The following is a 23,002-nucleotide window of genomic DNA, read 5'->3' as shown; positions in this document are numbered from 1 at the left end:
CTCCGCTCCAACGGTCCCCCCATAACTTTCTAGTGAACAACTGCCGCTCTGCAGAAAACGACCCAGGAAGAATCATAATGAAAAGACCACTCATCAAAAGATGATTGGAGTAGGACTTTAAAATATTTTGCTATTTCAAATCAACAGAGCTTAATCAGACCATTATACTGCAACCGCCATGTTTAGGTGTGACTATGCGTTTTTAAATGAAACTATGTGTGTCTGATCTTCTTTTTACTATGTTGTGGATGGATTCCTCTTGACGTTATCATGGAATTTTGGCCGGTTGGTTTCTACACTGGTCCTCCATTTGTGTGTGAGTGTTGTCACTATGGTTCCACGACATAGAAATGTTTTTGTAGCTTCCCAGACGTAATTTCTCATCTCTTTTTGAATGAAATTAAACTGGATGACAGCTTGATGTGTTTCTTGGAAATATTTTTTTGAGTATTTGACTTAACAAGAACCCGTGTTGTGATTTACAAAATGGTCGTGTTTGTGACAAATATCAAAAATTCCAACCAAAAAGAAGGCAGATATTTTCCTCACAGCACCATCAAATGTCAAAGTTACTGTAATTCCAGTTGAATACTTTGTGAAGATTCCAAACATTTGAAAGGTTTTTCTCAAGTGATTACACCTCTCATCAGCGCTGATTGATAGCAGAGCTAGAGAAATGCCTTTTCTTCCGCAAGATTGAGCTCCTGTGTGTCACCTGAACCCCACAGGAGAGGCCTGCAGGAAAATCTCTCAAACACACCCTTCTACCCCCACTTCAAGTCTTATTCACACACTCTGCAAAAAATAGGATGTTAATGCTTGCAAATCGTCTTGTTGCTACACTGTTTGGCCTGGTGTCCATGGCGATCCACGAGTAATTCTGCAGGGAGCTCTGGAGGCTTCTCTCAAAGTGGATTGTGGAGAAATGAGCACAACGCTGTGGGTTAATCAGACACTTTGAGCAGCAGGTGTCTTTTCATTTATGGACTCGTTTGTTTCAAGGGAGTAAAGATGTAAAAATGTGTTGTGTTGCGGGAAATTGTTTTGTTGTTGAGCTAATTTGGGGGATTTTACCTAAAAAAAAGGCAGAAGTTGGAGCCAAGTGACGGCACACACCCCGTTAAACAGCTGAGTAACCAGAAATGATCTGATCTTCTGGTTACTCATACTGGTTTGTTTTAAAGCAAAACAAAAGACAATTAAGCGCTAATTCACGCTGTAGACGGAGCAGCTGGTTGCTGGGAAACGGTTTGTATCATACTTACAGTTGTCTGATTTGCAGATGTTTTCAGAATATAATTGCTCCCTGGGAGATGAGCTACATTTTTCGTGCCAAACAAACGATGGTTTGACGGCGGCGCACAGCTCAGGAATTCGTATCCTCAACACCGTGTGAGGTTAGACTTCAAAGAACACACTGTTTGAGGTTACATGTTCACAAAATGAAAATCCTTTATCAAGTCTCCCAGGGTTTATTTTTTTTAAGCATAATAATTGTTCCTGATCTGAGAAGCAAACATGCTGGATCAAAGATGGCTGAAGGAACATCGGTAGTCCAGGATGTACTTTCAACAGTACAGCGACTGCTGGTTGGAGAAAGGAACTAATTAAAAGCTACATAAGAGATGCTACCACAGCGTGGCAACAGTGATTGTTTGTTGCAGTTTTACAAATTAGCAGACAAGCACCGTCTCTTAATCCTGATGGGGGATCAGGAGTATTGACTTCCAAAAAAAAAAAAAAAAACACTTCCTTATTACAAGGAACATGCAGCAGGGAGAAAGTCTCATGAGCAGACTGACAAATTAAATTAAAAACACAAACAAACATCGCTGCAGCACAGTTTCTGGGTCACTGCCTGCTGCCGAAACAGCTTCAGGGTTGTCTTTACGAGTCAGAAACAACTCCAATGCAGGTAAGAATTAGGGAATTTATTGTAATGAGGAAGGTGGTAAGCAGGATACAACTCTCCATCTCCCAAAGGAAGTGAAGATTGAAACATACAAGAAGTTACTGAAGACAAACAAAGTCTTAGTCACAGGCACCTGGACAGGGATTGACCCATACAGATGTTGTGGGGTGTTATTTGTCCGTGGAGTTCCCTTGAGGCTCTAAAACACTTACCACATGCACAACAGTGGTACGAGTTTTGAGAAGTATTTGCTGATGGAAGTTCCTTTCCCTTATGAGATTTGGGCTATATGTTGATGAGAGAGTGTAAACAAAAGGGTTGATGGGAAATTAGCACAGCTAAGTTATGCGCCAACAGTCCTGCCCACAAACCAGAATCAAATTTCAATTGAGCTCCTTCTGCTCTGCAGAAAATATGTCTTAAACAACAACACAGGCTTTTTGATTTTGAGTGAAAACTGCATCATAATTAAAAGACCACTGGAGTAGATTTTAAAATTAAAAAGTATATTCTTGGAGTGGGACTTCAATGCTTAATCCAAACTCTTCGACTATCCCTACGGCTTCTCCCTACCCCTACATTTGGCCCTCCAAACTAAGAGTTTTTAAAAAATAGTGTCTTTAAATTCAGACATCACTCCCACTTGATGATGTCATCAGTAGTCACCAGTCAGCTATGTTAGCTTGGAGCTGCTAGTGGTCGGCAATACATGACAGTATCAGTTTTCTAACTTTAAAAAAGTCATGCTGAAAAAAAAAGTAATTCCGTTATTCTGTGCTGCGGAACACCCTCACAGCGGAGGGCTCTGTATCCCTCCGCTGTGAGGGTTACCCCTTAAGAAAAACTATTTCGGACAACCCCTACGCTTCCAAATACCCCTACAATTGTAGGGGTAGGGGAAGAACCTGGATTTGGCCTAAATCTCATGAATCTTGATCAAAGCTTTTTCTCATACAGCTCTATTCCAATATTTCAAAGACTTGGTGTCATGGAATTCCAGCCGGGCACAAACTGCAATTATTAATTTCTCCTCCATGATCGATTCTCCAACAGTTGGCCCTTTCTGAAATTAAAAAGGGTCGCCATCCATACGCCGTTGCCAAGTCCAAGATCCTGACTGGTCAAAGTTTGACGTAGTTTGACTTTCAACGCGTGTTCAATGACCCTGCTTTATGTACGTTGAGCCCAAAAACGGTCATAGAAACTTGCATAGTGAACCACGAACGCGAGTTTTAAAGCCCGAAATTCATGTTTGTGTGTTTATGTAGACTTTTCATAGGAAGTGACCACGTAAATGTGTGATCTTAGCTTAAGAGTCAGGGTGCACCATTGACATAAATAGAGATGGACAAACAAGCCTGTTATCTTGGGTTCCAACAAAATAAAATGACTTCAGACGGCATTTTTCCAAGGTACGGATATCTCTAGATTTCACCATTTTGGTACCAAACGACGTTAGCAAGCAGTGATTGGTCTGATAATCTGTCAAACATTTTGACCATTTGAGGTGGAGCCAGTGGGTACTACATGCTCTTATTAAGGTATCTGATTGGCCAGTTTATAACTTGAATAACTTGTGATAAAGAAGATGTATTATGAAAAAACAATTAGGTTTTGCAAAAACATGTAAAAAAGAGACACCAGAGCAAGAATGGTTATTCTGACAAACGGTATGACTGAGTATTAGCAGTTTATTTTTCAATAGCAGTCTTTGGGATTTCAGCTTTCTGGGACATGCAGGTAATTCCTGTTTGGGACGCGAGAGGGGAGGGAGGATCAGTCAAGTTCTCTGTATATTGTCTATGCACTGTTTGGAGGGGGTCCAAAAAATCTGCTTGATTAACCTTGATTAGTGTTTGCTATGATCCATATGCTATTTTCCACAGAACACCTGTGTACCCTGTAGAGATTTTTCCATTTTTTGCCCGCAGACAGTTTTTCTCTAGCGGTAGGAGTATTTGTGATTATGGCTTCAGGTAGAAAAATTAGTTCTTACTTGTTGACTTCAATAAAACACATGAACAGTATGATGACTGACTAAAGGCGGATGTGCAGTAGATACGAAAGACGAGTGTTCTGATTCACAAACAAAATCTTGTCAAAGAGTCTTTACTACTTCCTCTTCATCTCTTCTGACGATGGCAGCAGACAGAGAAGAAGTTTGGAACCAGAGAGGAAAAGTTTTTAATCCTTCTGGAAGAATAAGTGATTCGTAGTTCCCAATGAGGTTTTGGTAGAAATCCATGAATCCAGAAATAAAATTCAATAGTTGATTAGGGAGGAAGTCAGGCAGGAACTTGGACTTAACCTGAAATGTGGTCGAGAACGTAAACACGGGCTGCAACGTGGCTTTGACTTGAACTTGCACACAGGCTGGAACAACCATATAAACCACTACAAACTGGCGCTGAAGTGGAAAGACATTATATACAAGAGGAACCAGGTAGGAAGCAGAGCTCAAGGAAAAACGATGGATCTAAAAGGATCTTTCTCACTCAGTGTTTCCTCATAGTGTCCTAGATTTTGGCTCAAATGGGCATCAGTAGAGTCACAAAATGCCAGTACTCCTTCCCATTTGGCATTCTTTTCCACTCAGTTGCTCTGGGCGGTTGGAAGTCCCAGTTGAACAGAAAACCTCCAGTAATTGTTGCAACACCAACTCGAATGTTTCCTCGGACTCAAATCACACAAGCAGCAGAACTGTGAGAAAATGTATAACTGCGCAAGAGATGTTCCAAAGGTTGCAACATTAGCAAGTTAAGTTTTAACACCGGCGTTCAGACTACGCATTGCAACATTTTGAGTCTTGAGAAAGAGTAGAACAATTAAAGTGATCTGTTTGGAAAAACTACAAGAATTAGAGCTCCAGGCATCCTTAAATAACCCCCTCCTCCACAACAGTCGATATTAGCTCCACATCAAACCCCACAGGACATTTTATCTTGTGGGTAAAATCTGAAGTGTCAGGCGAAAGCAGACCCAGCTTTATTAGGATCAGGGAAGGAGGTGGACCCCTGAGTCTTCTTTGGAGCAAGGGTCAGTGCAAGTAAAGGCGTCTGAAGCCTTTGTTTGGTGATGAAACTCAACTTGATTCTCTAAAAAGAGTCATTGAATGCCTGATTACTGACACAAATCACATTCTATCACTTTCATGGAGCGTCAGACGCTCAATCAATAAATTACATTTGTATTTGTCAAAGCTTTTTATGTTCTCTCCTCTGTATCGTTCCAATTTTACCATGCACATAGATTTTTGTTACATTACTTCCAAAATAATAATACTCCATATATATAAAATATCTGAACTTATTAAGTCATTTTTAACCCTTTAATACATGAGAAACAAAGAAAGATCCTGTGAAAATCTAGATAACACACTCTGACATACTGTAAATCCTTGACCGTTTAACGGGATTTAGCACATTCTGATGCAGAAAAAAGCAGCTTTTATATTGGTGCAAGAAATTAAGTTAATTGTGTAAATGACTAAGGAGTAACACCTGGTTCACACCGGACACGGAAATGCTGCGATGCGGCGTGAAACGGAGGCCTCTTCTATTCGGTGTCCTTGTTAACATATGGCAGAGGTCTGCTACCTTTATTGCCAAAAGAGTCATTTGACCAAAACCCAGCAAGAGCCGCTATTACCATTAAAACATTTTTAAAAAATCGCTTTATTCATGTTTTTGCTACAATTAAGCCATTAATATATTAATTAATTAAATGTAGCTTTAACATTTTTTAAAAACTGATATTTTTCTATTCAGTACAAACTTAACTTCTTTTAATTTGACCGCAGCATGTACAAGTTCTTTTCAAAATAAGATACACCCTGAGTCAAACAAGATCCTTTTGAAGCAGCAAATTTATTTGAAATAAAAATGCAAGAAAGTCAAACTCAAAATTTTCTATCATTAAGACTTTTTCTCATTTTACTGTCAAATATAAACTTGACGTTGGTGTAGAATCCAACTGTCAAAAACATATCTTTACATGTAAAGGATTTGAGACTAAATTATTCTAACAATAAACCACTAGATTAGACATTTAACCTAATTTTACTCAGTTTTCTGACATGTTAAAAACCTAAAAAAAAAAAACAAATTGACCAAAACTACAAACCCGTTATTTGTTCAATTTGTTTTCAGTTCTCTTCAAATCCAGAACGCCACTATGGAAGGATGAAAGAGGCTCCGGAGCCTCAGGTTGCAGACCCCTGGCCTTTGGTCTGGTTCACACCAGACGCGGTCCTCTGCAGCTGGTCAATTTTTTGTGTGGGCGATCTGTGTCAATTCTGGCAGGAAGTAACGCCAAGACACATGGGAAATTTCAAAATACAACCAATTTTTCACAATAAAATACCATGATTAATAATTGTGATCATATTTTTGTATCTAAACGGTCTGTGAAGATTAAATTAAAAACAAAAACACTCAAAAAACAAACACACACTGACACTGAGACGCACACATACTCACAGATAACCACAGCTGTCAGGGGCGCCTGTCGACCATTGAGGAAAAATATGTGTCTGATGTGAACTGGACGTTAAACAGATACTGCGTTTTTCCTAAAAAAAAAGATGTTTAGATGTGAAAAAAATCACTTTATTTGGTCTTTTTTAATCTTGTCATCTCACAACCTCACACAACCTGGGTATGAATTGGCTTTTTATGCAAAGAACACAAATAAATACATTCAATAAGATTTATTTTGCCTATTTAGAAATAAATCGGGTCTCTTTTTAGTTAGTCCCTCTTCTCACATTTGCATGGTATTTTAGAACCTTGTTTTGGGACATTCTTATCTAAGGTCATGATTCAAATGAGGTGAGTCAGACTTCATTAAAATCGTGCATTCTTTTTAAATTTTCGAAGAGTTTCTTTTTTAATTTACCGGACAAAAGAGTTCATTTCAACCAAAAGCTTTAGCAAAGGTGCTGCTCTGACTGAGGTCACTGCCAATTCACAGTTTGTAGTTTAGTTTTGTGGATTTAAAGACGCTTTCATTGGTTCTGGTCTCCAGAGTGGGCGAATGTTGGTCTGAGGGGCCCGTGAAAGTGCAGAGCTGGCTTTAAAGTTGTTGGAGTGATCTGGTTTGTTGGATTTCCAACCATTTCTTGCCATTGTTCTTGTGTTTGTAAACTGTCCGCCGCCACAAGTCGACCTGTGCAAACAATGCGGGCTCAGTTACAAAACCTGTGTGGCTCTGTCAAAGCGAGTGATGAATATGAGTTTCCATTCTGAGGTTCGCTGGGCCTCTTGCTTTTCAAGCCTTTGTGCTGGCTCGCAGCAGCAGCACACACACATATGGTTGTGGCTGATCTCTTCTTACAACATGTGGAGCGTGAGTTCCAGTTAGGGATGAATGCCGGGGGGGCTCCCACTCCCACAGTTTGTGCTTTCAGTCGAGTATTAAGATCATAGCAACAAAGTTTTTTTTGGTGTAAATATGCGTCATGATTTACTGTTCAATGCTGACTGGCTCGATTTGACTTGAAGAACCCCTTTTGATTTTGGCCACTGACATTAGGAAACTGCGCCATCTTGGGTTTTGGCTTATTTCAGCAAAATAGGTCAATGTAGTCAGAAGGGCATCAAGGGGCCTTCAAACATTTGAAGTAAAAGTTTTGGCCAAAACAGGAGTCTTGCTCAGCACAATTTACCCTTCTCCATGAAAAAGCTCAATATTTGGTTCAAATTTCCAAAGGTTTCATGATGTTTTCCTACATCACATGATCTTATCAAAAAGAGAACCTGGAGCTAAAGAAAATTTCACCTGCAATCACGAAAGTAAGTGCAGCTATTGATTATATGAACCTCTTAGGACCCGAGGTCTTAAACATGGCGGGAGCTTCAGGTTAACACACTTACCTGAAATACACGTACACACATACACGTGTGTGCCAAACGGATCATGGATCATCCGTGATCCATGATCCGTTGGTTTTTAGGCTCTACGTACAAAAGCTGTGCCCACTGAATGTGTTGAAAGTTAAACCCAGTTGATATTTGACCATGTATGTCATCCCTTTTCAATTCATGGAAGCACCAACTGTTTGTAAATTGATCATGGAGGAGAAATTAGCAATAGCAGTTCGTGCCCGGCTGGAATTCTATGACATCATGTCTTTCATATATCGGATTAGAGCTGTGAAAGAAAGAGCATGGAGTAAGATATGTGAGATTTGCACTGCTTTGACATTTTTCATTAAGCCTCTTCCAACTCTAGTGATGCTCTAGTAAACAGTAGAAAAAGTGGAAGGAGAAGAAGCCCCTCCCTGCTTGTCTAATGTGAACACCACGGCTACACACATGTTAAACTATAGGACTGGGTTGATAAAAACGATTAATTGATCTAAATCAATCTCAGCTTAATAGATCAACAATTGATCCATACAAGTATAGATCAATCTAACGCATATTGTTGGAGTCTGTAAGCTTGATGCTAACGTATAATGAAATTTCCTGTAGGACGGCTAATGCTAACACTTGGTCGACATAAACATAAATTGCTGACTAAATGAACATCTTTAGAAACTCACGGCATAAATTCTCTTTATTTTTTAAAGTAACCATATTTGGTTTAAAGTGCAGTTTTTTGTTCATACTTACTTCTTCTTCTTCTGGACTAAGGTGTAATGCTATATTGTGATCGCCACCTAGTGGCCAAACTGGAACGCTCTCCAGGAGAATTTTACAGTATGTGAACTATATCAGATTAATATGAACATCCTAAAAACATATATAGATTATGAATGTATTTCTATGTTTAAACCGTGTACACTCAAAATTGAATTGAGTCAAATTTGAGGGGATGGAAAGAATTGAAAAAAATCAGAATCAAATCGATTCTGGAAGTCATTGGCGATACTTAACCCTATTCAAGAACGCTTGTAGAATGCCTGGTGTGTCTGTACCCTCACAAAGGCAGCCATTTTGACTTTAAACATGACAAACACCATTTCACAACAGAACAACATAATCTTTAACCCAACTTTATTTATAACTAACATAACAAAGTGATATTTACACTAACTTGTACAAAAAACGAACAAGAAACTACTTTAAAAAGAATAAAAAAAGGGACACTAAAGAGGAAATGCAACCAATAAAAGCGAGATATGAAAAATACAAAAGAGGAGCAGTTTCATGCTGGATCAAAGGCTTGGGAGCTCAAAAGGATTGTAAACTGTGTCCTCAGTTGTGGCTTCGGGAGCCTGACTGGGGTGGGGGTTGGCAGAGGCAGGGACAAGTGAACGCCGCCTGCAGCTCTAAGTTGGTCTTCAAATCGGCTCATACTGAGACAAACAGTCCTCTTAGCAGCACTTTTATAAATAGTGCAACACAAAAATGAAGCATTTTAACCTCCTCCGTCTGCAGAACATTTTAATTAAGCCTGAACAGAAAAAAATATGGTTGTTGTATTTGGTGTTTACCTACAATATATTATAAGAACAAGTTTCACATTCATGCATCTATAAAGCTTGTCGTAAAACATTGCTGCGATGATAGAAAACATACAAAAATTGGGTTTCTGGGTTTGGCTCCGTGCACATAAACATGAAAAAAAAAATGTGGCGAGGAAATGTTTACATAAACAAGACTTTTCAAACCAGTCCCATTGATTGGCCCGCTGATTTACAGCGAGATCTTGACATATCTTTTGATTTTTGGGTGAATGCAGCCCACAGCTCAGACGTTAACACGGGTATAAATCAAAAGAGCAGAGTCAATAAATCCAATTACTCTTCAGTTAAAGAAAGGGGCAAGTCAGACTTGTAATTGAGGACAGAACGCCTCAAAACAATCAATAAAAAAAAGTTTAGATTCTAAAACTTGCATAATTTTGTCAAATTACTATTCAAGTAATAATGTTACTTTACTGAGAAATTGTTTTATCCTACAGCAGCTCAAACAGCTTGGATTTCTTCGTTTACATTCAATGCTGGTAATCACTGCCACATGCAAAATAATTGTTGAGCCTTGAATGTCAGATAATGTCTTTCAGAATAAATGTATGTTTGAGCTTCAACAGGGGCAGGAGGTTCACGCTGGTTTGCTGAATGACAGAAACGATTTCTGCAAGTACACTCAATATTTCCTGGAAAGCTGTCATTCTTTATGTTGCAGCATTTTTTATGTTTTTTTTACTGATGGTCTGTATTTACATGGTCAGCTGCAGGTTAAGGCTGAGCTGTGCGACTTAATTCAATTCAGTTTATTCATGAAAGGCCCAGTTTGCAACCAAGGTTGTTTCAACCTGTTGTAAAGGCCAATCAGCACCAAGCCAAGCTGAATTTATGAGTTCAGATCCTTTCAAAAAGTCTCCTAACCGGATGTTAATGTTAGTGATTAAAGACCCACATCTTTTGAGCTGTTTTAAAATTGTTCCTAGTATTTTTGGTTTTTATTATGATTGTGACATTTTCAGACAAAATCAAAAATCTGCAGAAGTGGTTTGTTAGAAATTTGCCTCTGAGTTGTGAGCAGAAGCGTTAGCGCTCCTCATTGGTTGATGAGATCTCTTTAGTTCCCTACACACCGCTGCACGCTATCATGAACGCACATTCAGCCGGTGGTGTTCACACAGGAAACAACAGGGAGAAGCGTCTTCTTCTTTTATTTTACTATTCTTTACTAGTGCTTGTCCGTCTTCTACAGTGGGATGAAGTTTGTTGCTCCAGGTTTTATTGTTTTTATAGCTCCTGTTTCTATACATGGAGTACTTGGTGTCATATTAACTTGGCCAGGCCCTCACCAGTTATTTGTTTCTCCTTCATGATTGATTTTTAAATGGTTGGTACTTCCATGTTTTGAAATAAAAAAGCACTACCCACTATGAACACCTCATTTGTAGAAAGGGCCATACCGTGCTTTTCTTTAGTCTTTCAGTGTAAACTATATTCATAATTATATATATCACCTTTGCAACACTAAAAAACAAATTATTTATGAAATATATGTTATTTTTGCGAACTCTTTTCGTACCTGGAAGTAAAATGACTCGATCTATGAGGCTCCGCCTTTTGCTCCCTGAGGGTGCCGCCCATTTTATGACATCATGTCATAATCCAAGAAAAAAAAAAAAACATCAATTTAATTAAATATATTTATGAACTGTAGAGCTTGGACATTTATCTCTAAAATTTGTCACAGACAGAATAAAGGCTAAGGGGTTCATTTTGCTGTGAAATTCGGTCAAAGAAATTCAGACAACACCAGATGAACATTTCAGGATTTATTGAAATGATGCACTGGCTGTGAACGTTTTTCTTCTCTTTAATCTTCATTAATCTTATTATAAAATCCTTTTCACTTTAGTGCGGATAACTTTCCTTGAGACACGCGCACCATTCTGTCTTTGCTCAATAATTCATGTTTTCTTCCAGGAAATAGTCTGCTCCCTTTCTCCTACTGTCTTCATAATAACCCCCATCTGCTTGCCCCACTAAGTTAAAACACTAAATCGAATGAGCGTTTGTTTGCCATCACTACACTGGTTCACAACACAGACAGGTGGTGTCTGTACAACTGTGCACGAGCTGGGGGTGGGGGATGATCAGCTAGCTTGCGAAGAAAGTGTTTGTGATAGCCTGGGGCCGGAGCAGACTCTTCTCAACTAGTGATGTCAGCATGTGAGGACCCGCTCGTTTTTGTGGGTATGGGAGGGGCTGATTTTGAGAGTACAGGTTTTTAGAGGATTACTCACAAATGCGTGAATGGATCAAAAATTACGGCTTTGTGGTTCTTTATAATGAGGAATACATATTATAATACACTTAAAAGTTTAAAAAAAAAAAATATATATATATATATATATATATATATATATATGGTATGGCGCCCAAGCTTTCTGAACTTGAAATTCTTTTGACGCACCTTTACATAAACTTTTTATTAAAAGTGAGCTTGAGTCTATGTCTATATGCTCTCCCACTAGCTTACAGCCCCTTACATCCCCAACCTAGCATTACCACAGTAAAAAAATTATACTTTATTTTCTTTTTATATGTCCTCAATTCTCTGAAAAATGCCACAATAAAATGTAAAAAAAATTTCCATAGCAGACCATTTTTAATGGAACACGTGCACTGAACAAGCTAAGGGTGAAAGTGGGGAAAAAAGCTGCAAATTTAGTGTTTGGCTTCTGTCTTTTGCAGCCTCATTCAGGGACACCGTTTGATTCCACAGCACACGTGCCAGCTCACTTCTGCATGCACACTGGCATTTGTACACGTACACATGTGCATGTTGTTGACCTTTGTTTGCCCGGAGTGACGGCGGAATTTTGCGCTTTAACTCAGTCTGATGCTGCGCTGCAGCTCCTGCTGTGCTGCAGCGTCCCGCTCTGGACTGGCAGGTTCTGCTGCTGTTTGTTCAGGTGAAGGTCACATCTGGCTCGGAGGGGGGAGGGGCTGTTTCTGCTCTTCTGCTGTCCTTTCACCCCAGAGCTGTCCTTTCATTTCTGTCATCCTCTGGACCTCCAGCTCTAGAGTCTTTTTCCAGCTGCTGTGCTCCTCAGACTGATTCTCCAGCTCTGGTTTTTGTCAGACCTCCTTGTCAGGTTGGACAGACCTTCCTGCAGGTCTGCATCCACTGGCTAGTGCACCATCCTGGGGCTCCTTGGGGATCTGCCCATCTTTTATTTATGTGATGTTGCCAGGCCACCGGAGGTGCTGCTGGATTTGTAGAATAAGTTGAGTCAAACTCTTGCCGACTGTCATGAGGTGAACGAGGCATTTTTGACACAAGTTCTGATCATGTATCTCTGCTGTAAAGCTGAGTACCAAGTATATGGACTTGATTCACCTGCATTTGCATATTAGTAGTTAAATTTCAGGTAAAATCTCTCATTTTAAGACACTCCGGCCGATGGTTTCACGTATTTCCTTATTTAGTAACCTACACCTGCACCCTCCTAGTGGTAGACTGTATAAAACCGGAACTCTCTAGATCAGAAGTCACCAACCTTTTTGAACCTGAGAGATATTTCATGGGTACGGACCATTTTGAAATAACAAATTCTGCTTCATTATAGTTAGTTATACATTATTAATAATTAATATTGATACTCCTCTATGTAAAGACACTGATTTCTCACCAAAATTAACAATGACAACAATCTAGAATATATATATCAATATTTAGCCCTTTATTCATCTCAGTAATTGTTACATTTTCAGATGACCACTTACATCACTACATTTCATGTCCAATTTTTGCTATGTTTTACCATGTTAATCAATTATGTAATGTTAAAGAAAAATCAATGTACACATTTTTAACCAAATCTTGTCAAATTTTGAACTAATGACCAAATCTGCAGCATTTTTAACAAAATTAATAATCCCTGAACTGGAATAGGTCAGAGGTCACCTAAACGTATCTAAAGTCCATGTATCATGAATATATTTTTAAGATGTTTTAATTTATTAATCTATGCAAATGCAAGTGTAATTTAAAAAAAATAGCAACAGAATAAAATTTAGTTTTAGACGCAGCTCACAAGTGAGTGGTTATCTTTGGAAGAGACCCGCGGGCAACACGTTGGTGACCCCGACTCTAAGGCCTGAGTCACAGCTGCCCTTAGGGGTGAATACAGGCTGTTTACAGAAATAAATTGGCAAATCTCTGCCAAACACACAATATCAAGGTCGTAGACCGCTCACGGTGAGCCTGTAGAGCGAAAAGGTTCATGCACATTTTTTTTTCTATGCGCATGCCGTGAGGTCCTAAGGAACACTTATAAAACAACATGTAATTAAGTAGCTGTGAAGTAGGTGAGAAAGAAAAACAATATTTTTTCAAACCTAGAAATCCTGTTAACTGCGCAGTGGGCCTGTTGGTGCTGTTCTTACTGCTCCTTCCTGTTAGAAATTAAGAAGTTGGAGAACTCATGGGGGTATTCTGCAAGCGCCCCACAGCACTTCTGTATCCCCTGCCAGTCCTACTAATGACTAGAGAGTGCCATGAGGGCGCTGTACGACAGCATCACTCGTACGTTTCGAGTGCGTTGAGCTTACATTACATTAGTTAGATTGCATTACAGATACTTAACAATACACCATGTAAGACAATCATGGGCTCCATTTTCACGAAACGACATTTGGTACTTAATAAATTCAGAAACAGAATGTGAAGGGAAAAAAAAGTAAAAAAATGTTTTTATAATATGCATTGTGTGCATGTTAACCTGTTCATAATACCTACTGGACAAAAAAGAGATTCAATCCAACTAATATTTTTTTTATTTAAAAAAAAAACGAATTTTCACTGTTTTTTTGTCAGTTTTCTTTCAATTTGTTTTTAAGTTAAAGAAAAACAAAATCTGCTTTGTTTAAAATATTTCCTGTAGGAAATTATATTTCATACATTGTTTCATTTAAAGCTATTTTTAAGAAAAGTAAAGTTGTTTCTTAGAAACATCAACAAGGCTGATTTGACGATAATATTTGTTCATATCATGTATCACAGTATATTACATAGAGTATTTGAGTGTTTAAAAAAGCATTTTTATATAATGTTATGAGTCACCTTAAACCTTATAATAAGAATAAGAATTTACAGACTAAACTACTTGTTGATGCTGTTGACATTCTTTCTAAAATGTGTTCGCAGAAATATGCACTCGAAATCTGTCTTATGACTATTTATTATGGAAAATTCCCATTAAAGTCGAGCTCTTAACCCTCTTTTTTCTTTTATTTTTCATTTCCTACAAGCCAAGAATCTTTATAATGATCCATTCTTGCCATTCATTTTAGCTCATTTCTTGTTATTGAAGATAATGACAGAGATAATCACAACTCGGGGCCGGAGCTGGTGTAATTCTTGAAATCTGAATAAATCTTCAAACGTCTTCCATTAAAGACCTTCTTTGCATTTAATTTCTTTTCAAAACCATAAGAGGTTGTCAGAAAGGCCAATAACCTAAATCATCAAAACGCCTGGGCTCGCTGCCCAGAGTTTTTATGGAGAAACTCTGCAGTAACACGGCGCAGGATCAGCGGAGGTGAAACAGACCTCAGCCATGAAAAATGTATGGATAAACAAAACCTACCAATCCGACAGCGCTGCTTGACTTTCAATTATTTTGATGGAAGCAGAAAAAAATCAAAACTCTTAACTGCTCTGTAAAGGTTTTACACATGCAATTGACAGAGAGCTTTTATTTTGTTAAAAGTTGGTTTTCGCAGCGACATGAGAAAAAATAACCTTTGGTTTATGGACGAACGTAAAGACCACACCCCCTAAGATCATCTTTTTTTACCGCATTCTATCTATTCCTGAGAAAACCTGGAGAATGGGCACTTTAAAAGAGCGTCTCTAAAATGTCACCCTGTGTGGAGTGAAATAAAACTGTCCATTTATCGACATAATACTACATTTTTCATAAATGACGACCCTGACATTTTAAGAAATATGCAAATGTTCCCTCCTTCAATGAAAAATGAAAGGGCCAGGAAATGAAAATGAGCAGCAGCTCTTGGGTCTTCACAGTAAATGTTTGCTGCAGTCTGCTGATGCGGTTAGTTTAGCTTTAGAGCCACAAGTTGGACTTCTTCATTTGTGCCTTTAACTTGTTGCTATAATTGTTGTTATGCACACAAACTCACAACCGCAAATGACTCATTGCAAAGGATTTGCATAAAGACGAGCTTTTGTACACTTTAAGACCACAACATTAGCTAAAAATGCTCAAGTCTGTCATGTGTGGGCAGCTGCATGCACTCAAGTCTGTAGATGAAACCACAAAAATGAACATTTTTGCTTGATGACGGATTCTTTACCAATTCTATGTTCACATATATTTTTCTAACTTAATAATTGCTAAGAAAAGCTTGATTTTTTGGTATTTTTGTTTAAATTTGTGATATTTTGGTGCAATAAAAGCTTAAAATACAACAAAAAATGGCTTTATGAAGTTTTCTAATGATAATAGATATCAACCTTTACTTTTACACCACCAAGAGGTATTTTTTTTTTAGTCTCAAGCAAAACGCCAGGTCCAGAGTGCTCTACTTAAAGTCCCCCAATGACATTTTAATTTTAAAACCGTTCCCAGTAATGTTTTAATTATAATTCTGCAGTTTTTAACCAAAATTCCACAACCTAAATGTCTTAAAAAGTTTTAGTTTTGGAAAATGTCGGATTTCTGTGGTCTCCAATCAACCATTCTTCAGTTTCTTGGATCATACACCCCAAAAAAAGTTTTATCATGTCTCACACTTTCTGACTCAGAAAAATTTAAATTGCAAGCAGTTTGGTTTGAGCCACCCACCATTAATTTTTTTCTTTTTTTGACATGTTCAAAATTCCACAGAAGAGAAAAAGTCACCAAAGTCTTGTAGAAAATCTGTGTTTCAGCAAATTAAATGTTTGGTCTTCAGTCACTGTCTCCAAAACAAGGATGATATGCAGTTTTCTTGCATATCTCCTGCTGTGAAAGCACCAGCTTACCTTCATCCATGTTTACCGTCCGCATTTGTCTTTTTCAGATCTGCTGTATTTCTGTCACTATCATCCCTCACTGTCTGATTTACCATCTTTCACCCATTTTTTTATCCACTAAACTACATGCTCAACGCCTGAATGCAGTTTCTGAATTCTTTGACTCATTCCTCATGTTCTACCCATTCAAAAGTCTCAATGTTGCGCTCTGGCAGGTTTTTTTTGTGTAGAATTGTCATCCAGGAGTGTATGTTTTGTGCTGCAGATGCAATAAGTTAAAGTTCTGTTGTGGTTCTCTTGCCTACACCACATTTTTAGAGTTGGACTCATCGTTTACGTAGATGTAGAGATGCTTGAGGAAAATCCGTAAGTTTCCTTCCATTTTCATTCCATTTTTCTTCATTTATTGTGCATGTTTAATGTCATTTCATCATGCCATCTTATGCTGAAGAACAAATCCTCCAGAAGAAAACTTTGTTGAGTAAAGCAGGATGACAGATGTTTGTGTTCTTTTTTTTTTTAAATTGGAAACTCACAGTGTAAGGGGTTTTCTAACAAGCTTTAATGGTTATTTTCCTGAAAACATACTTCAAAAGAGGATTCTCTTGGGCTTCTTTGAACTGGTCTCCTCTAGGAAGGAGTTTATGGAGTTCAAAAAGAAAAGAAAGGTTTCCATTTAATGTGGTTTCTCTAAAATCAAAACAGAATGGAAGTCATACAAAGAAACTGGAAACGAAAGCTTCTGTAAAACTTTTTTTGTGTGTGTGACTCTCATCTGTTCTTCCTTAACATGTTTATACTATCAGCATACTTCCAGCAGTCAGACCTATTGCTGTTTATTATTTCACGTTTCAGCAGAACACCAGTTTTTGACGAGTGTTTGGGGTCAGCGTCCTTTAGAAACGTCTTTTTTGTGGCCAAACGTCAACTGAAAGGAGGATGAAAAGCTTGAGAATCCAACACTTTCTGTTATTTAGATGAATTTGTTCATCTAACTTTATACTGTAGGTTTTCAAATGCTTACCATGAAATCTACAAAGTTTATATTTAAGATATAAAACATTAAAATATTACAATGCTATATACTGTCCCTCCAAATTTGTCACAAATGTAAAAAATAAATATGGTTTGCACAGCCTGATGTCTACATTAATATAAATGCAGGATTTTGAAGCATCAGCTTTTGCTCTCCAGTCATGTTTGCAGACTCATCACCAGGTTTTAAAACTTTACTCTGACAGGAAGGAGGAGGAAGCAAATCAAATAACAAAAATGCAATTATCATCCCGTGGAAATCTGCCTTTCCTCCTACATGGACTCATGCTGGGGCGTAATTCATTTTAAAAGAGCAACATTTATAACATTAAATCAGCTGTTATGGCTTTAACTATTTCTAATCAAAACACAGCAGCAGCAATGAGACTCCTAACTTTAGCCTTTCTCTGCTCTAGAAATTAGGAGGAAACTGGACTCCTAGTCTGAACATCTCCATGTTGAGGAACACACTGAGAGACACGGTGTGCAAAGCTCCATTAAAGATCTAAAGCCAATATTGCCTTGCAATTTGAGCTGGAAGCACAACATTCTTCTCACTGGATGAGCTGTCAAACAATGGACCCTTGAAGCTTTGTGATGCAACGGCAGAACAATAGCGCTCTTGTTTTGCAGAGATTGATTGTGGCAGGAATGCAAACGAGTCACTTCTACAAAGTCTGGTGGGGAGAGTGCCTCGAAGATTCCTGTCTGCATGCAGCAGCCTCTGTGAGACGCAGGCTCTCAGTCATTCAGGTCACAGTAATCCAGGGAAGCTGCTCTTCTTTTCTGAGTGCTTTACATCCCATCCAAAAAGGCTTTTCCAGTAGCTTTGCTCTGAAATTTTTTTGTTTCATTTTATTATTGATGTGGATGATTGAGGGCTGCTGCTGCAAGCGGCTCTGACATTGTTCACATAGAAGTCCCCGTTGCACCACAAAACTCCTGCAACATCCCTCCTCCACTGAATCTATTTAATCATTTAATGAATTATTTAGTCATCCCGTTCAAATCCAGACTGAGGAGTGGGAGCGACCTCTGTTTCTACACTTGTTTGACATGGAAAGTAACTATTAAAACATAACTGCTGAACTTCCATTAAAAATGGCTGCCTGAGAGCGCTCTCTCGGCAGACATATGGCCCATTTACAGCCACAGCTGCTGCTCTTATGAATTGCTTGAGCAATTTGATCTTTTAGCATTACAGAGAGTGAAAAAAAAACAAATAGGTTAATCCATCTGAATCATGCAAACAATCCTGAAAATTCTGCCTGAATCTGAGGTTGCAGAATAAATGTAACACAGTTCCCATCTGTTTGGTTTGATAAATGTGGCAAACTTTTTAAAGAGATTCTGGAACTGAAGCCTTCTCATTTTACTGGTTCTCACCTTTTGGGAAAGAGTTGATTCCATTGTATGCATGAGATCTGAGTATGACGTCAAACATAGAAAATGGTTTATAACTGGCTTCAATGATAATTCAGTCAATTTGGTCGACATTTTTGGCAATGTGGAGACCCCCATGCACGCTGGAGCCAGATGACATCAGTAGCAGTGATTGGTCCGAGTCAGTCTGGGTCTGAGCCACATAGTTCTATGTAGGGCTGGGTATCAATTATAATTTCTTGAATTGATTTGATTCCGATTTTTTCTGATTCTTCTATTCAATTTTAAGTTTACAAATGTATACACATTTGTTTAGAAAAACATTAAAAACCTATTATTTAATTTGAATATATTTATATGGATCTGATACAGTTCATATAGTGTAAAATGTATTAATGAAATAATGAGATTGTTAATATCATACAGTGTTACATGGATGCTAAAAGTAGAAGTTCTAACAAAAATGTTCAGATCATTAACATTGTAAACATTGTTCTGTTTCTCCTGGAGGGCGTTTCAGTTTGGCCACTAGGTGGCGATCGCACTATGGAAGTGCACTTTATTCAAGAAGAAGACAGTATGAGGGAAAAAACGAAGCTTTAGACCACAAATAGTTAATTTAAAAATTATTTCCTTAAAAGAGTTTGTAAAATGAATGCCTGTAAGTAAATAAAGATGTTCAGCAATGTATTTGTTTGGTCAACCGAGCGTTAGCATTAGCCGTCCTATGGGAAATTCTATGGAACATTAGCATCAAGCTAGCAGACTTTAGCATTATGTGCTAAATCGATCTATATCTTTTGTGAATCGATTATTGATCTATTCAGCTTAAATTGATTCAAATCGATTTTTTCAATCCAGTCCTAGTTCTATGGTAACCAACCTCACCAATCAGGAGTTAGCTTGATGGAAGTCGGGCAACACGGAATCTTCAAATCAAACATTTTGAACATTGGACATGGGGAACAGCAGCACCACCTATTTTTGAGGTGTCTGAATGGTCAGTTTATCAGTCTAATAACTTACCATAAGAAAAAAAAATCATCATTATAGTATATAGTACAATTTATAAACTGACCAATCAGATGCCTCAATAAAAGTGTGTGGTATCTGCTGGCCCCCTCCGCCAACATTCAAATGTGGCAAGTTCTCCATTCACTTTCAATCAGTAGGGGTGTGGCCTTTCGAAGAGCTCTCTCTTGATTGGCAAGAGTGGTTGCTATGGAAATGAGGACCACAACTCCGGACCAATTACCGTTTGGTTACTGATGACATGAGTTCCAACACGGTGGCGTCGAACATTCCATGTGCAGTTCTAATTTTCAGTCAATGTTTGGGATGGGGGGGGGGGGTGTCACTCAGTCCAGTTCTTTTATACTGTCAATGGTTGGTTCACTCTTTTGTTGGAGGAATATTTAGGAGTTCTGTTCAGCTGTGAAGGAAGGATGGTGTGTGAGAGTTTCTTTAAAAAAAAAAAAATCTTGGTGTCGAGCTAAATAAAAGTTGAGATCAAACCAGTTTCTTTTCTAGAGTTTACATTTTTTCTGAATCTTCTTTTCTGGAATTTGCTTCTCATTGTGTTTCTCTTCTCCATCTTCTGTAGGACCCGGGGAGGCATCCAGAGGAGCTGAACCCAGCCGAGTACATGAGCTACCAACGCGCCTGCAACACGGAGCCCCACCCCGAGTCCCAGCCTGCCCCCGCCTACCCTCCTGTGACCTTCCTGCCCCAGCACCCCTACGCTCAGCAGCCCTCCAACGAGCCCATGTACTCCAACACCAGCTTCCCCGCCCACGGCCCCCGAGCTCCCTTCACCTTCCCCAAAGAGCAATCCGTGTAGCTCCTCCAGAGGCGACCCGACGGCGCCACCAACGCTTCCTCTGCTGGTCCCTCCTTCCTCCTCCAGATCCCCCGCCGTCCCCCCTGTGATGTACGCCGTAGGACCCCAATCCCCGTGTGATGCTCGTCGCCACCAGTCTTGCCTTCACCCCTCACATGGCCACTCAGCCCGTCCGCCGCTTCCATCGCTCCCTCACCTCTTTTTGCTTCCTCGCCAGCCTTCCAACCGTGTACAGAAAAAGCCACTTTGTTCTTTTTTTCTTTCTTTCTTTTCCACCTTTTAGCGCTGCGTGCTTCTTTTGTTCGTGTTCTCTTTGTCTGTCAATCATATGCTTGCTTCTTTGAAAGTCATATACTGTACTGTACGTGTGATCTGGTGGAAAAAAAAAAAAAAAGCAAATGAAATGTCATGTAATTTGTAAAACTGACTATTAATCTACGATGACATGGACTACCCAGTTAATTACAGTCAATGACAGGCTGGTATGTGAAGTGTGAATTGGCAGGTTTTTTTTTTTCAACTGAATCCTTCATAACCCTTTACGATCGCTCCGCTATGACGACGTTCGGCTTTTTGTGGACTATTAGTGGAGAATGTCACCCTCATTAAAGCAGAAACAAAGGGCTGGAGATTCAGAAGTATCGACTTTCCACACGAGTACAAGAATCCATCCTGATTATTCAATTATTAGCTAGTTGCCAAAAATAAAACACATTTTCAGTCATTTGCTTCCAAACCAGCGTTTACATTGCAACATCCTCATTTGATGGGAAATAGGTCATTGGGCGCTGCGCTACACTTTTCCAGTTTACATTATCGCTTTAGCAAATGCTGTATTCTCCATATCTTCATGAATTAGCTTGAGTTTGTTGCAGAAACTCAGGTTCTGTGTGGATCCTTGTTTTCCTCAAAGCAGGTGTTAAAGGTGAAGACAATCACGTTTTTGAAAGAAAAAAGTTTTTTTTTTTTTTTTTTTTTTTATTTAAACAGGGAAAGGCTTTTCAAGGACAAGTCCGCATGTTTACTATATTTAAATGTTCTTTTGAGGGTATGATTTGTACTAATATAGCAAAAAGGTGTTGAGAAAAGGAGTGAAAAGAGAAGCTTGCAGTATTTTTTTAGAGAATGCTTAGCTGTAAAACAGTAGCACTTATTTTTAGAGTTCATGATACACTTTGTTGATTTCATACCATTCATAAGCTAACGTGCTTGACAAGCCAATTTCAGGATACTGCCTCCCACACACATGCCCTCCAGACACCGCAAATTTTCATAAACTGACCGTTTCTTTTATTGCCATGTCAGATGTTTGTATTGGAAAAAAAAAAAATATTAAAATCTCGTGTTTGTGCTTGATGTGAAAATTAAAATCCTTGCGATGTTGAAAGGTAACTTAGTGTTTACTCATAACGGTGGTGGTTTTTTGGGGGATAGGGGTTAAAAAAATAGTGTGAGACTCTCTCCTGTGCTCACCTTGTTGTCTTGCAATGGCTCGATGTGTGTGCTAGCATTTAGTTTCAGAAGTGGTCTCCGCTTTGAACCACTGAAGGAGTTTGTTATTGCTGTACCCACTGTATAGAGAAAAAAAGAAAACACTGAAACACATCTTTGTCTTTTTGTGACACATTTATTATTCATGGAATCCCTCCTTACCAGTATTTTTTATTTGTTATGATATCCGTGTTGAAGCGTTCACGGGATTTTCTTTTGAATGTCATTTTCTGTTTTTATCCTTTAACCTTTTTAGCTTGTTGTTTTTGTAAGAAGGAACTCTGTAGCTTTAATTTTTCATCTTTTTTTTACCACTTTCATTGATACAAACCCGCTGCACATTTGTTTTGATGACTGTTGTATGATACATGGAAGGACAGTTCCTGAGATGATTCGCCTCATGAGCTCCTCCCAAACTGAAGTAATGAAATGATGTGAAAACGTTGAACCTGAGTTTGATTTTTTCTTTTCAGGCTATGTTTGTTGTAATTAATAATGTGTCTGAAGTGTTGGAAAAATATGTCATGCAGTTTAACATTAAACTTCACGAACTATCTGTTTTTTTTTCTCTTCCTTTTACATCAAGTTACACAAACCCATTTTAAAAAGTAAGATTTTCTTTGTTGTCTTTCTCTGTGAAGTCCCGTGGAAACCATTTTAAATGAATGAACTAAAGCTCGGTAGTTTGTGACATTTAAAAAATATTTTAAATAATTTTCATTTGTTGAAAATGGAAACATTTTAATGTAGTAAAATTGCATCACTTTCGTTAATTGATCCAATATTTCATTTCTACAGACATCAACATCTCAGTATTCTCAATACTGTATCTTAAGACTGCAAAAAGACTGAAAACATTCTTAATTTCTGTCATGCAAGAAAAAAAAT

General features: G+C 38.5%; 1 protein-coding gene across 2 annotated transcripts in view; it reads left to right on the top strand.

Moving 5' to 3' along the window:
• nectin1b (nectin cell adhesion molecule 1b) overlaps positions 1-22,672 on the top strand; it is a 258,757-nt gene extending 236,085 nt beyond the window's left edge. Inside the window, exon 9 of one of the 2 annotated variants that reach the window (XM_036214902.1) lies at positions 20,387-22,672. In XM_036214902.1, the coding sequence (XP_036070795.1) occupies positions 20,387-20,623 (237 nt within the window). In that variant the 3' untranslated portion in view covers positions 20,624-22,672. The remainder of the gene's footprint in view (positions 1-20,386) is intronic. The other variant, XM_036214904.1, reaches the window with a different exon arrangement.
• Positions 22,673-23,002: the final 330 nt, after the last annotated feature.

Source organism: Oryzias melastigma, linkage group LG13, assembly GCF_002922805.2.
Source record: "Oryzias melastigma strain HK-1 linkage group LG13, ASM292280v2, whole genome shotgun sequence".
Classification (NCBI taxonomy): Eukaryota; Metazoa; Chordata; class Actinopteri; order Beloniformes; family Adrianichthyidae; genus Oryzias; species Oryzias melastigma.
Note: the sequence above shows the minus strand (reverse complement) of the source record. Positions and strands in the feature narration are given on the sequence as shown.